At 34.7% G+C, this 15695-nt stretch overlaps 1 protein-coding gene across 1 annotated transcript in view; it reads right to left on the minus strand.

Annotated features, from left to right (window-relative positions):
• The window catches only part of LOC149798873 (inositol 1,4,5-trisphosphate-gated calcium channel ITPR2-like), a 367714-nt gene that overhangs the window by 222257 nt on the left and 129762 nt on the right, over window positions 1-15695 (minus strand). The window contains exons 21-25 of the mRNA XM_089957788.1: window positions 13428-13496; window positions 11513-11645; window positions 7713-7798; window positions 6884-7015; window positions 3938-4067 (exon numbers count right to left, since the gene is read on the minus strand). Coding sequence (XP_089813914.1) covers window positions 3938-4067; window positions 6884-7015; window positions 7713-7798; window positions 11513-11645; window positions 13428-13496 — 550 coding nt within the window. The remainder of the gene's footprint in view (window positions 1-3937; window positions 4068-6883; window positions 7016-7712; window positions 7799-11512; window positions 11646-13427; window positions 13497-15695) is intronic.

Consider the following 15695-nt stretch of genomic DNA (forward strand, 5'->3'; position numbering starts at 1 on the left):
AACAAAATTTGGACTTTCCTAAGTACAATCGATATTACTGATGACTGGATGGTTAGGACTCTCTATCAAATAACAAATTTTGGACTTTCCCAAGTACCAGGGATGTTACTGCTGACTGGATGGTTAGGACTCTATATCAAATAACACAATTTGGACTTTCCTAAGTACCAGGGATGTTACTGATGATTGGATGGTTAGGACTCTATGAAATAACAAAATCTGGACTTTCCTAAGTACCATGGATGAGGAATGGATGGTTAGGACTCTATATCAAAAAACAAAATTTGGACTTTCCTAAGTACCAGGGATATTACTGATGATTGGATGGTTAGGACTCTAGATCAAATAACAAAACCAGGATTTTAAGTACCAGGGATACCACGTTTGTCATATATTTTGAGACACCATATTTCTGGGGGCACCATAAATAAATTTGTAAAGTAATTTTTTGTGCACTGTATATTCTGGGATACATTGTTTTTCTTAAGTCATAAGTTGTGGAACACCTTTCAAATCATTTGAAAATTATGTCAGAAAATGCACTCAAATTTTATTTTAAAAAATATTAAACCGTCTACTTAAGATAATATTCTTTAATCCACTACAGTATCACCTCATCATGCCAACCATTCTCCAGCACATCTACAATCCATCCTTTCAGTCATCAATATTGTATAGCTCTCTCAAACCTGAAAATTATCTTTCAGTGCATCACATCTCCAGCTGTGGAAACTGCAAGTACTAAAGGTTTTTTTTTGTATCTTCACCAGACAACAATTCTCACACTTTTAACCCCCTTTTTTGGACAGTCTGTCCAGGAATGAAATAAAAGTACACTGAAGTTTCGTCCAAGTTAATGATCATATTTTCTGCAAAATTGTTTTCTTCTCTTCTGGCCTTAAGGAATTCATCAAATGATTTTATTTTCTCTTCCAAATTTTCTGGAAGATGCTGGGTCATTGATGTCCATGCACAAAACACTGGATTGTGTTGCTTTAAAACTGTTCCATTGTTTCAATTTATTTTCAAAATTATAGTGAATGCTGATAAAAAGGAACCACAGTTGTCTTCCCTATGTCAGTCAACACACTTAAAAGAATCAAAAGTTGGCTTTATAGATTGGCTTGCTTTGTACTAAAATAACCTTTATTTTGATATTCGCCATTAATTTTAAACAACGAGTTTACTGGTCACTACCAGTTTTGTTTATTCACACCAAAACTTTAATTTGTGTTTTGCCATCTGTATTCAAAATTGATACAAACAGGCATTAATGACTGCAGGGTAGATAGTATATACAGCATTAACTTGCTTTAGTAATACTTTGTGTAACTCATTTGTACTCACTGTGAATGCATTTTCAAATAATGATTTTTTTAGCGAGATACTGTCACATAGTTAACCTGGATATAATACAATCTTGGTTATTTTGCACCTAACACAGTGTCATGTGTTAATGGCAGGTGCCTTCAAGCAATCAGTTATTATTGTTCTCTCCCTCTCTCTCTTGTTTGTTGGATCCAGTTTTCAGTCTGATAACATATTCAAACCTTTGAGTACCACAAAACACAATTCATTTCTCTATAATCACGTCAATGAACAATGTACCATGTATTATCTGACATAAGTGATACACACTCCAGTATGGATTCATATGCTACATGGATATATTTTATGGATATATTTTTGTCTTCAATAACTTGCTAATGATGACAAAAAAGAGGAATAAATGATACCAATACAAGGTTAGTTTCTTTCATTTGATTATCAAATAAGCATTATATTTATACATTTTATAGTAACATGCAGTAGGGGTGGGCAGAGTTGCAAATTCGAAACAAATTTATTTAGTTTCATAAGCCTTGGGATTAGGACCTAGGTGAAAAGAGTTTCACCTTAAGATCTGGGAGTGGGAAAAAAAAGTCATTTATGTCCCATGATATACAGAAAAAACAGTATTACTGATGGCTGGATGGCTAGGACTCATTCATTAAAAATTTTTTTTGACTTTCCCCAAGTACCAGGAATATTACTGATGATTGGATGGTTAGAATTCTCTAGCTAATAACAAAATTTGAACTTTCCTAAGTACCAGGGTTTTGCTGACAATTGGATGGTTAGGACTCTATCAAATAACATAATTTGGACTTTCCTATAGTAAGTACCAGGGAAATTAATGATGATTTAATTGTTAGGACTCTCTATAAATCATTGTTAGGACTCTCTATAAATCAATTAGAGATGGAGAGGTTTGTTGATCAAACCAACCATTCCACGACACTTATTTGAAAATTAGCTGGCACCGTTCCATCTTTGCAAATACACACCTCAAGTTAAAGTCAGTGGATTGTTTGTTGCTTTCTCAACAGTACCCAAGCTATCAAAACTTAAAAAGACAACTTCTTTTCTTATGAAAAGCATTCATGGCCTCCTGCTTAATTTTCAGATGTGGGCAGTTCTGGCATGGCTCAAAGTCAAATCTTCTAAAGCACCTCAAAAATTCTATGGGGCATCTGAACTCAAGATAACCGCAACAGTTCAGATGCTGAATCCAGGAGTAAAAACAATGTTTCTAGAGTGCAGAGAGGATTTCTATTTTAGTCTTGCACTGAATAAAAGATAGACATACTATGGGACATTCACCACCAAAGAGGTATGAGGTTGTCAGACATACTATGGGACATTCACCACCAAAGAGGTATGAGGTTGTCAGACATACTATGGGATATTCACCTCCAAAGAGGTATGAGGTTGTCAGACATACTATGGAACATTCACCTCCACATAGCTCTGAAGTTGTCAGACCTAATGGGGGCACTCACCAGTTATGTATGTAAGGTGAAGTTGTTTGCATTTAAAACATGCACAGTGGAGAGAATGTTGGCATACCTCTGTGCTACTTTAATGTAATGTGACTGACATTTCTTTGGGTATTGTACTTTTGGAAATTGTACATGATCTAAGCACACTGCTAACTAAAATAACTGCTCCCTTGTGCTCAAAAAATCTGCCTAAATTAGTCTAAAATACACTATCCATCGCAGCTATTAAAATATTTTCCCAATGAATCTTGCCAGACTAGACAATACTAGCTTCTGAAAGTGCAATGAATGAATTACCAAATATATAAAATATAAAAAAAGTTATCAGCTCTTTTTTATACAATTTACCTCTGAAGTTCAGGAGGTGAAAATGACCAAGTCGAGCTAGCACTTTTTCGAAAGGTGCACATCTGGAGTAAGGCTAAGCTATATACTCTATAACCCATATTACATCCATCAATCATACACCAAAATAAAGGGAATTAAAGGTTCTTTTAACTATACCAAAGATATTCAAGGTCTTTTTTAAATAGCCAGTACAACCAGTGATGAAAGCCGGGGAAATTCTTTTTCTTTAAAATTCTAACCCTAAGTAAAATAAGAAACTGAGAGCGCCATCAATAAGGGACATTTATCACCAAACAGGTCAGAAGTTGTCAACAAGAGAAAAATGAGGCATGGGAAATACAGTAGGTGCAGAATGCCACCATCATGAAATTGGCAAGACTTTTTGTTATGGTAAATTAAACTAAGTTCTCTCTTCTACTTCAGAACTGTCTTTCTAACCAAAGAATAAATATGTACACAAATAAGTTTTAAGTCATTCATGGCATTACTGGATTATCATATATATTTTGTGCAAAGAAATTTTTGCAGAAAATTATTGGTATGTTGCAAGAGGAGTTTCTGATGTGCACAGCATGATCACTCATTAAAAGTCACCTACATGTTTAGCAGATGGAAAAGCTTTGCTTGTTTTAGGGACAAGAGAGGCAATAGTAAATCGACAATGACTTGGGAACACCTGACACAAATATTATGTTAAATGCTGCTGTTAATGGGAGGTAACAATGTAGGAGACACTGCAGGAATCCTACTAACAACAAAATCCTGACCTTCTAAGTTACGGAAAGGCATGTCATCTCTACCATCCACCATGCTCGACAGAGGTTCCAGCAGCATACGAATGTCACTCAATTTGGAGTAAAAACCAAATGACACCAGGTAGTGAACCAGTCTCAGCACCTAGTAGTACACAAAATAGAAATACAGTTTAGTTGTTCTCATCATACCTCTGTTCATAAAAACATCTCTTTCATGCAGTGAAAGTTATTCAAAATTAAACCTGTAAAGTCAAACATTTAGATTTAACAAAAAAATCATGTTTCAACAAGGATGAAAAGTTTAGTAAAATTATTCAATTGTTTAGTAACATCACATATCTATTCAATGTCAAAATTGGCTTCTGATTGGAATACACAAATAGGATATTTCAATCATTCTTTCAAGGATCATATGTTAATTATTTTAGCAGGAATTCTGTAAATAACAATGTAATTTCTATTATTTGTTATAATCATCAAATTAGCATCAAAATTTATTACAGAACTAAAAGAAATATTGTTCTAATCATCTACCTTTGCCTTTAAAAGGAAAAGCAAAGAAATTCAGTGTTTTACTTTGGTTATTAATGAATTGTATTGAAACAAAAGTGGGTGGGGAATGGCATGAAATCAAGCAATGAATTTTTTTGAGTGTGTTTAGGCATACTGACAGACAGGAAGGTGACTGTTTTCCCTAAAGCTCCCCCTACCATGGACCCATTAAAGGTCTTACTTTATTTTTGAATAATGACATATTAATCAGACTACAAATTATTATTAGCTGCTTGTGGTTTTCCCCACACAAGACAATCCCCCAGGAGCCAATTACTGCATAAAAGACACTCACCCAGGAGCCAATGCCTATTTCTCCTTGTGACTCAATGTAATACATGTATTTCAACTCTCAATGCTGAAAATATATGCACTTTTCTGTCTGAAATACCATTAAAATCGTAATAAATATAATATTCAGAAATCTTCTGATGTTTTTATTTCTGTTTTTTTTTATATACAATGTAATGATATTTCAGTGAGTGTAGATTTTTACAACCACTAATTATCAACCCAATACAGTTTGGTTGTGGAAGATTACAGACACAATAATTCTTTTGCAAAGCACACATTGTAGCTCAAACTACTTGTATCTTGAATAGCTGCAATTCATTCTGGAAGGATATACAGTGGTCCTAACATTATATGGCTACCCATTCTGCAGCAAAAAGGTGGTCTTATGTGAGAGGTGGCCTTTCCAAAGGTGGATAACATATTATGCGAGTAAAAATTACATAAAACATACAAAACACATAATTATTTTTATTCATTTAATATTTGCATTGAAAATTCACAGGCATGTTATGAAATTAATGTACCAAAACTTATATCATTATTATTTAAAATAATTAAAAGAATTCATCATTTGTGGTGCAAGACCACCTTGTCAATAAAATCAGGTTACAAACATCTAGTTGTAATTATCATTGGCCATCCATTCCATTTTTTTACCACTGCTGTAGAATGTGTATACCTGATGATTTTTATCTGAATCTTTCCGATATCAAATTTCTCAGTAGTGATTAGAAACCTATCTCTATTTCTGTTTTGTCAAACTTCTTTTACTTTTCCTTCCAAACTGAGCAAGTCTCACAAAATTTGCAATTTCTGCAACTTATTCCTTGGTGGCAATAGTGATACATGATGTTTTTCCCTGTTCTACAAAGAGGAGAGTCCTAAATGGATGGAAAGAAGGCTATGCAAATACTGTGTCCTTTGGTGTGGAGGCTTTTATTGTGCAAAGGCAATGTACAATAGAACATGAAATTCTACAAAACAGTAAGTCAACACAAATTAAATTTTAAAAAAGAACTAGCCAGTTTATATGAAGAGAATGCAATAAACTCTCCAAAATAGTCAAGATTATGAAAGTAGTTACGTTTATATAAAAAATGTATGGAGATCCTATGAAGTCCAAAGACATAAGATTACAGCACAACACATTAACTAAAGAAAAGTATATTTAATCTACAAGAACCTTTAAAAGGAGTCTGAATTTATTATAATTTAATTGGTAAAATGTAGTTTAAGTAATACACAGTGCATCCTTCTCTGGCTCCTTGCTGGGCCCCTCTTTGTCTACTATGGTTCTCTGCCCAAACACGGTGTCATTGCAGCCAATATATGTTAATAAGCTAGTAACTAAATTTAAAAACTTTGTCATGTTGAACCAATCAGATGACTGAGTTGAAGCATGTGATCAAACATTGTCAGTTAGGCATCATTCATATAACTTATACACCTGTAGAGATGCATTCCTTTCAGTGTAGATGCTTCATTTTGATTTTAACATTATTTGTGGAAAGAAACACCTGCCTCCCCTCCTTCCACCATGTTGTTTATTTGGGACATTTCTTGCATAGCGTACCATTCCAGCTCTGTTCTAGGGGCCCTTTATCAAATCGGCTAATGCTATTGCCATTGCCAAGTTTCATGCATTTATAGCTCTGCTTTTGACCCCCTATTTTTGTCAAATGTACTCAACTATTATGAACATATACCTATACCCACTTCCTATGGTGCATGTCTGGAGTAATGGCAGATGTTTGTTATTATAGCAATCCTCAGGATCAGACTTGTCGAGTTTTGGTTATCAGTGTCCCTATATACCTCATATCAGCCCCTTGCGGCTCCACATACAGGTGTCGGACAGTCTTCACAACCCTACAAACTCCACAGAGTCTCTCTTCCTGAGGTATTCCTACAGAAACAATTCAGAGCTCGGCTGGTGCAGTGTGCTGTGACAGGATTTGCCCCATTATGCCAAAGATTATTTATATTTACAAAAATGTTTATATTGAACCTACTTATTGTGTGTTATTTAAACTGAAAAGTATATACTAAGAACCAGTGAAGGAGCCAAATGATCAATTCTCCAAATGGCTGGGGACCTTCTATCCTACATACTTGCTGAGACAGCATGTTGTTTCCAATATCTGAGGCCACCATGTCACCATTTTTTCCAAGGAACTCTGAGATCCATGTACTTAACTGGGGAAAGTAGCGGGATGTACTTGAATTGGTTATGTCCACTTGGTTCTGTAATTCATAGCAAAAACACGTATTAAAAGAAGCATTTTTCAAAATAAACTGTTTTATTATCGACTTTTGAGCTTTTTAATACTATTTTTATTTTGGTAAATACAAATTATTTCTGGATTAATTTTTTTCTTCTTCTGTAACAAGATTTGCAGCTAAGTTAAATGAAGAAAGTCTTCTTTAATACTATCCGAGATGAAATCCGGTCAGTTTTGTCCATTACAGTGAACTGAGATGAAATCAGGTCAATTCCATCTATCAAAGTGAATCGAGGTGAAATCAGGTCATTTCTGTCTACCACAGTCAACTGAGATGAAATCAGGTCAATATTTTCTTTGACAGTTAAACTGAGACTAAAGTTATGAGAAAACAAGTTTTTCATTTAATGCACTGAATAACAGATAGATCATGTCAATTTGGGAAACCTGAGTTGAAAAGTAGACAGGCAGCTGATTCCAGACCATGTTTTTCTTGTTATGGACTGCAACAAGAAAGTCTTTTCAACAGCATCAATTTCATGGACTTACTGTCATACAAACCACTAATAAAGTCAGAAACAGATGACAAATTAAGAAAAATATGTCACATTACAATTTGAGAACCTGAGTGATAGACAGTAAAACTGAGTGATAGACAGTAAATCTGAGTGATAGACAGTATATTTGAATGATAGTAAAACTGGAGTTAAATTTTTTACCTCTTCAATGCCCACATCTTCGTAGATGAAGGAGAGTCGCACTTGGCCCACCACTGAGTGATTATCTGAGATATCCACAAACATTGCTGAAATATGACAGATTCTAAAGATTAAGATTTGTTTGGCATCACTATGTACCAGATTTACCATATACTGGGACAGCATATTTGTTGGGACACCTTAAATTAATTTTTAAAGTAATTTTTTGGTGCACTGTATGTTCTGGGACACTTCATTTTTTCAAGTCATAAGTTGTAAGCCACATTTTAAACCATTAGAAAATTATGTCAAAATATACACCCAAACCTAAAAAATTTCAACAAAAGATATTAAAGTGTGTACTTTAGATAAAACACTTTAATCTACTGAAGCATCGTCTCCTGAACCCAACCCTTCTCCTGCACGTTTATGATCCATCCTGTCAGTGCATGAATATTTTTAGTATCCTCATGCCATTCTAAAAATTATCATTCAAGACAACACTACTCCTGAAGCAGAAACTGAAAGGACAAAAGTATAAGATCTATTTTTTTTATCTGCATTAATTGTGCGAATTCTCACACTTTTAACCCCTTCTTATTGACAGTCTATCTTTAATCATAACTGATACAAATCGGTATTGATGTCTGCAGGAAATAGTAGTACACACAGCAATAACCAGCTTTAGTAATACTTTCTGTAACCCATACTAGCACTCGCAGTGAATATATTTTCAAATAAGATTTTTATTTATAAAATACTGCCATATAGTTAACCTGGATATTATATAATCTTGTTTTTTTTTCACCTTACACCATGTCATGAGTGAATGGCAGGTGCCTCAAGCAGTTGGTTGATATCTCTCTCTCTCTCTTGTTTGTGATTTTGTTGAATCCAGTTTTCAGTCTGAGAGCATATTCAAACATAATGAAGTAAAATCAAACATGATTCATTTCTCTATGTCCATGACAATGAACAACATGTCGTGTGTTATCTGACACGTGATACACACAGCAGTATGGATGTATACATGACATATATGGCGGGCAATTTAGACCACTTGGACATCAAAGAACCTTCACAAAATATGTCCCACCTGCTCATGGGAAATGCAAGTGTCGTGGTTTTATATAAATATGCAAATAATAGTAAGAATAGTAATTCCTTGTAGAATTGTGAGCAATTTACTCACTTAAACAATTCCACCCCCACCTTACCCCCATATCCCACCACTACCCTATGATGGAGCTGAATCTAAGCTATAAAGATAATTCTTCTGCGTGAACAATGAGTAGATGTATTCATAAAATGTCACACACTGCATCCAGATGTGTGTGAACAATGAGTAGATGTATTCATAAAATGTCACACACTGCATCCAGATGTGTGTGAACAATGAGTAGATGTATTCATAAAATGTCACACACTGCATCCAGATGTGTGTGAACAATGAGTAGATGTATTCATAAAATGTCACACACTGCATCCAGATGTGTGTGAACAATGAGTAGATGTATTCATAAAATGTCACACACTGCATCCAGATGTGTGTGAACAATGAGTAGATGTATTCATAAAATGTCACACACTGCATCCAGATGTGTGTGAACAATGAGTAGATGTATTCATAAAATGTCACACACTGCATCCAGATGTGTGTGAACAATGAGTAGATGTATTCATAAAATGTCACACACTGCATCCAGATGTGAGTGAACAATGAGTAGATGTATTCATAAAATGTCACACACTGCATCCAGATGTGTGTGAACAATGAGTAGATGTATTCATAAAATGTCACACACTGCATCCAGATGTGTGTGAACAATGAGTAGATGTATTCATAAAATGTCACACACTGCATCCAGATGTGTGTGAACAATGAGTAGATGTATTCATAAAATGTCACACACTGCATCCAGATGTGTGTGAACAATGAGTAGATGTATTCATAAAATGTCACACACTGCATCCAGATGTGAGTGAACAATGAGTAGATGTATTCATAAAATGTCACACACTGCATCCAGATGTGTGTGAACAATGAGTAGATGTATTCATAAAATGTCACACACTGCATCCAGATGTGTGTGAACAATGAGTAGATGTATTCATAAAATGTCACACACTGCATCCAGATGTGAGTGAACAATGAGTAGATGTATTCATAAAATGTCACACACTGCATCCAGATGTGAGTGAACAATGAGTAGATGTATTCATAAAATGTCACACACTGCATCCAGATGTGTGTGAACAATGAGTAGATGTATTCATAAAATGTCACACACTGCATCCAGATGTCAGTGAACAATGAGTAGATGTATTCATAAAATGTCACACACTGCATCCAGATGTCAGCGAACAATGAGTAGATGTATTCATAAAATGTCACACACTGCATCCAGATGTCAGCGAACAATGAGTAGATGTATTCATAAAATGTCACACACTGCATCCAGATGTCAGTGAACAATGAGTAGATGTATTCATAAAATGTCACACACTGCATCCAGATGTCAGTGAACAAAGAGTAGATGTATTCATAAAATGTCACACACTGCATCCAGATGTCAGTGAACGATGAGTAGATGTATTCATAAAATGTCACACACTGCATCCAGATGTCAGTGAACAATGAGTAGATGTATTCATAAAATGTCACACACTGCATCCAGATGTAAGTTATGTAGATGTATTCATAAAATGTCACACACTGCATCCAGATGTAAGTGGAGTAGATGTATTCATAAAATGTCACACACTGCATCCAGATGTGAGTGAGCATGAGTATTCATAAAATGTCACACACTGCATCCAGATTTGAGTGGAGTAGATGTATTCATAAAATGTCACACACTGCATCCAGATGTAAGTGGAGTAGATGTATTCAATGAACTCACACTTCATCCAGCTGTGAGTGAACAATGGCAATAACAAATATCACAGAAACACAAAGATTTGTCTAAATGTGCATTTTTGGATGAGTATAATGTACGACAAGTTTCAAACTGATCAATAACAAAAGCAACTGCAATAAAAGTCTACAGAAAATGTCACACAAATGAGATTGTGTTGTACTTTGCATTAAGTGACAGCACAAAAAGGATAATAACTCTAACAAAAATTGCAGGAGAAAAGTGATTTGTAAACATGTACAACTTCAGGTGATGACCATAATATTTACCATTTTTTATCACAATCCATCAAAACCTGCTGGACAAGTCCAGTTGCTCTAATGAGATTTTGTCAAATACTGCTAAAAGGTAAATAGGGTAACAACTCTAACATAAATTACTGGAGCTAGTTATTTGTTCATATGTACATCTTCAGGTGATGATCATAATATTTACCAAGTTTCATGGCAATCCATGAAAAACTGCTGGGCTGAATACACTAACGAGATTGCATAAAACATGACAATAAGTGCAATAACTATAAAAGATTTCAGGAGCAAAGTGACATAGTGAGTATGTAAAATGGATCAAGGGAGACAACTAGTGTCATTATAGGCTTTATTATAACATGGCTCCCCTCGTTAGATTTAAGTGTTTTATGTAAGATTCATCAGGGTTAACATGTCCTTTTTACAGTTTGTGTCAAAACTAAATGCAAATCTTAGAATCTTTCTTGCCTTAAAACCAGCTTACAGCAGGTTGCAAAATGACCCACTCAGCTTAAACTTTAATTGAGCAAAGGTAACAATTTATATTTATTAAAGGGTCTCATTTCATTATTTACTTAACTTTATGATAAAAATAAATTTCCTATCTGCTAATGCAGGCAAGACAAAATACTATAACTGTAAACTTCTGACTTACTGGTGATGAGATCACAATATCTGGCACGCAGCTGGGCAGGGAGTCGCTCATCACTCAGACATATGAATGACTCTTCCCACGTTAGGTAGTTCAACTCTTGTGTGATAACCTTGATAGAAAACTCATGCTGACCCTGGAAAAAGATTTTTCTCAACTATGTTATCAGAAGTTGAATTACTGATAAGTTGGTCTTTCAAGATATATGAGACCTACTGGTCATCTGACATTAAATATTTAGAACTCTGGTAATACAAAAGTAAACATCAAACATAGAATAAAACTTTAGTAGCTCAATCATCAACCACTCAAATACCTACAATTTCTCTTTTGACTAACTCAGTCCTGTTGCCAGCCTTCAATACAGTGCTGGCTGGGGTGAGGGAGACTCAAAGGTACATTGTGTGATCACATGATCACACCTGATTCCATTTACAGTAGACTAAAAATACCATCTTAAAGGACATCTACCACACACAGCGATTTGTAGTTGAAATCTATGACTATTGAAAAAATAAAAAAAAGATAATTGATCAAAAAAACAAACACTGCACTTTTACACTGTTGTTAAAGAAACCAGACAGAACCAGCCTATTTGGGACTGGAAATGATCCACCAGTAGAAACCAGACAGAACCAGTCTATTTGGGACTGGAAATGATCCACCAGTATAATAACCAGTGCAAATCACTGATGTGTAGCAGTTGGTTATAACTGCTCAGTAAAACCTGACGTGTGTGCACAACAAGTTGTTTACTAAATATGTGGGAATGTTTCTTTGACATGTTATATGTAATAAAGGTTTAAAAGATGGTTATGCTGTCTTCTTAGTCCTTAATGAAAACTGGCTCACATTTGACAGAAGGGAGATAAAATGGAAAGACTGACCACTTGATTTTGGCAGACACATTTTGGTATTTTGGTGAATCATAATTAGTTTTGAACTACAAACAACCTTTTCCCATTAAAGGCATGAAGCTTGCTCAGTTTTATCACATGTCCAAATGAGAGCAGGAAAACAGTCTTTATGGTACAATTCTCAAAGGTAGCTTCCCTGAAGGTTTCATTAAAGGGTTTTGAAAATGCCAAAAGAACATATATTCCATCTAGGCATTAGGGAAAGTCTCTGAAGCTCAAACTAGCTTAAAAATCAGATATGTGAGACAAAAGACCAATACATGATACCTTGTTGAAATTCTGAAAATGAAATGCATTCAAAAAATCTATTTTGGCAACATTATATTATGTTGTGGCATTATACAGCATTCTGAGCACAATTATAGTGGAAAATAAAAATAAAAAAATTAAGATTTTAACAACAGTGACCTTGGCAATCCTGACCCCACACAACCACCAACAGGCTTTATCAAATGGTGTCACTACATAGAACTTAAATTATCATCCTGCAATATAAAGGTATAGATAAAATCTACTTTTAGCAACAATCACTTTGACTCTGGAGCTATTGATATTAAAATCAAGAGTTCATTCTCAGTCTAAGTGGAATAAATGTATTAAATTTGGTTGAATTCTATTATGTAGATCTTAAGCTATGATCCACAAATTAAATGCATTTGCAAAATCTAGTTTTCGCAACCATGGCTATGATTAAGGTAAACAAAGCAGTTTCAAGGTTTGACAGTCATCTATTCAATCAAAACGTTTAAGTATGGATAAAATGTATTTTAGTTTATGTTCCAACTTACATTTTGTTACTTACATCACCAAGGAATCCAAAGAGCACTAACTGATGTCCTCACATGTTACAGGAATCCAAAGAGTTCTAACTTATGTACTTACATGGCACAGGAATCTAAAGACCTCTAGCTGATGTACTTACATGACACAGGAATCCAAATAGCTCTAACAGTGTGCTCACATGACATAGAAATCCAAGTTGCTATAAGTGATGTACTCACATGACACAAGAATCCAAAGAGCTCTAACTGTTTCTCCAGGAACAAGTACTCATCATCTTCCCTTGCTTTCTGTAAAAAAAATCCATAATATGTCCAAGTCATCTAAATGCCATATAAGTAACTATATATATATATATATATATATATATATATATATATATATATATATATATCCTAACGGTGTACATGTATATGGAGAATGCTTTGTTGATTTGTTTACTATCAATACTATAAACAATATACATTACTATTGTCGCCTATACAGAATACTGATGTGCATAAACCCTCATTTACTCATTATAAAAAAAGAGAGGCATGCAAGACAACAATAAATATCATATATATTTTATAAACAATGATGTAGTCCATGTTATGTAAATGTAACCCAAAGGTATGTGTAGCTCCAACGCCAAACATATGTTACTCATGCATGAAATAAATGTTACACATTTAACCAATCAATGAGGGAAATGTCCTTACTGAGATATGCTTCCTCACCCTCATTCTGTTGGGTTTTGTTGTTTTTTTAAAATTATTTTTGTAAAAGAGATTTAAATCTAAAAGAATGAGAAAGAAATGTGTAGATAGGTCAAGGATGGCAATATTTAAATGAGTGGTTCAACAAGAAAGAGCAGTGTGTGTGTGTGTGTGTGTGTAACACATGACGCAAAAGAACATTTATCAGTCATCAAAAATTGTGGAACTAATTGTACACAGAGTAATGATCACACATATCTGTAATTGTATACACAGTAATGATCACACATATCTGTAAATGTACACACAGTTATGATCACACATATCTGTAATTGTACAAACTGTAATGATCAAACATATCTGTAACTGTACAAACAGTAATGATCACACATATCTGTACATTTGATACCAACATTTACAATAGAAAAATGCATCAGAGTGCAAAGACTAAATGACATGTGCTTGTGATGTCAATGATGCCTTCAAAGTTTCTGGGTAAGTAATTAATAGCTAGGTTACAAGTTACACGCAGATGAACTGTAGGACTTCTCACACAGCTGTAGGGCTGGTTACACATATTCAAGCTGTGGGACAAGTTACATGTAGATGAGCTGTAGGACTTCTCACACAGCTGTAGGGCTGGTTACACACAGTCAAGCTGTGGGACTAGTAACACGCAGACAAAAATCATCATAGTGTAAACATTTCACACCAAAAGGGTAAAATAGCTCTTGGAAAAATGCATCCAGGTCAAATAATTACCAAAGCAATATGCATATATTCACTTCAAATTAATAATGTCTGCAAAATTTGGTCAATTCATCAAAAGCATAATTCTGGAGAAAAAAAACATTATTCCATGATAATAAACGGTACAAGTGAGCCTGCAGACTGTACACCTGGCTGGCACCTGACAAATGTGAACTAACAAATCTAGGTCAGTAGCAAGCTTTAAATAAAGGGCTCTCTCAGTGCTGTTGACATATATGTAACATTCAAAAAATACACTCCCTCACCAAGCTCCATGATTCCAGATAGAACAGTACTTTACAAAGTGTGCCAAAAATCTTGGCTTTAGGTGGAATGTATACAAATTAGCCCCTCAGGCAAGCAATAACAAAAAGGTCAGTTATCTCTGGTTTTCAAACTCCTTCACAAAAGTATGGACATGTTGGTAATTAGATCTGCACCAGATTCTTTCAGAACCAATTATGCATTACAAGAAGTATTTTAGTGCAAACCCCATGTCAACTGTCAGCATTCATTCATGAGAAGTAGTTGTCAGGTTTTTAACGTGGACATAATGATGCCATGTTGAAGTCTGATGAGCGCCAGTTTTATTCATGAACATCAACTGTTTCAGGGAAATCCCAGTGATGACAAAATTGTGTTCTGAAGTAGCCAAATTGTAAATGGCCACCATGGCATCTGTTTTGTTGCTTGGTTCATTTAATATTGATATCAGATCAACTATACATTGAAAGAGAAATTGTTGTTTTGCATAGAATCAGGAAAGATATAAATGGCACTTTATGCACCCACCCCTGTTTAATAGTCCTCTAAGTATATAATTGAAATTCTTGTTTTCTTATTTCAGTCTGTGCGATCTTAACCTATGGCCTCTATAATACGAACTCAATAGGTATCTTCAAGGTTTTCAAAATGTCAGATCATCACCATTTTTATTCAGGACAAACTAGATAATAAAAGAAGTCATTTAGTGAAAACTCAATCTTGATAAGACCAAACATTCATTCAAGCGGAGTAGTGATATCAAGGTATTAAAGATGG

Source organism: Sinohyriopsis cumingii, chromosome 5 (assembly GCF_028554795.1).
Source record: "Sinohyriopsis cumingii isolate HCF-2022 chromosome 5, ASM2855479v2, whole genome shotgun sequence".
Taxonomy (NCBI): domain Eukaryota; kingdom Metazoa; phylum Mollusca; class Bivalvia; order Unionida; family Unionidae; genus Sinohyriopsis; species Sinohyriopsis cumingii.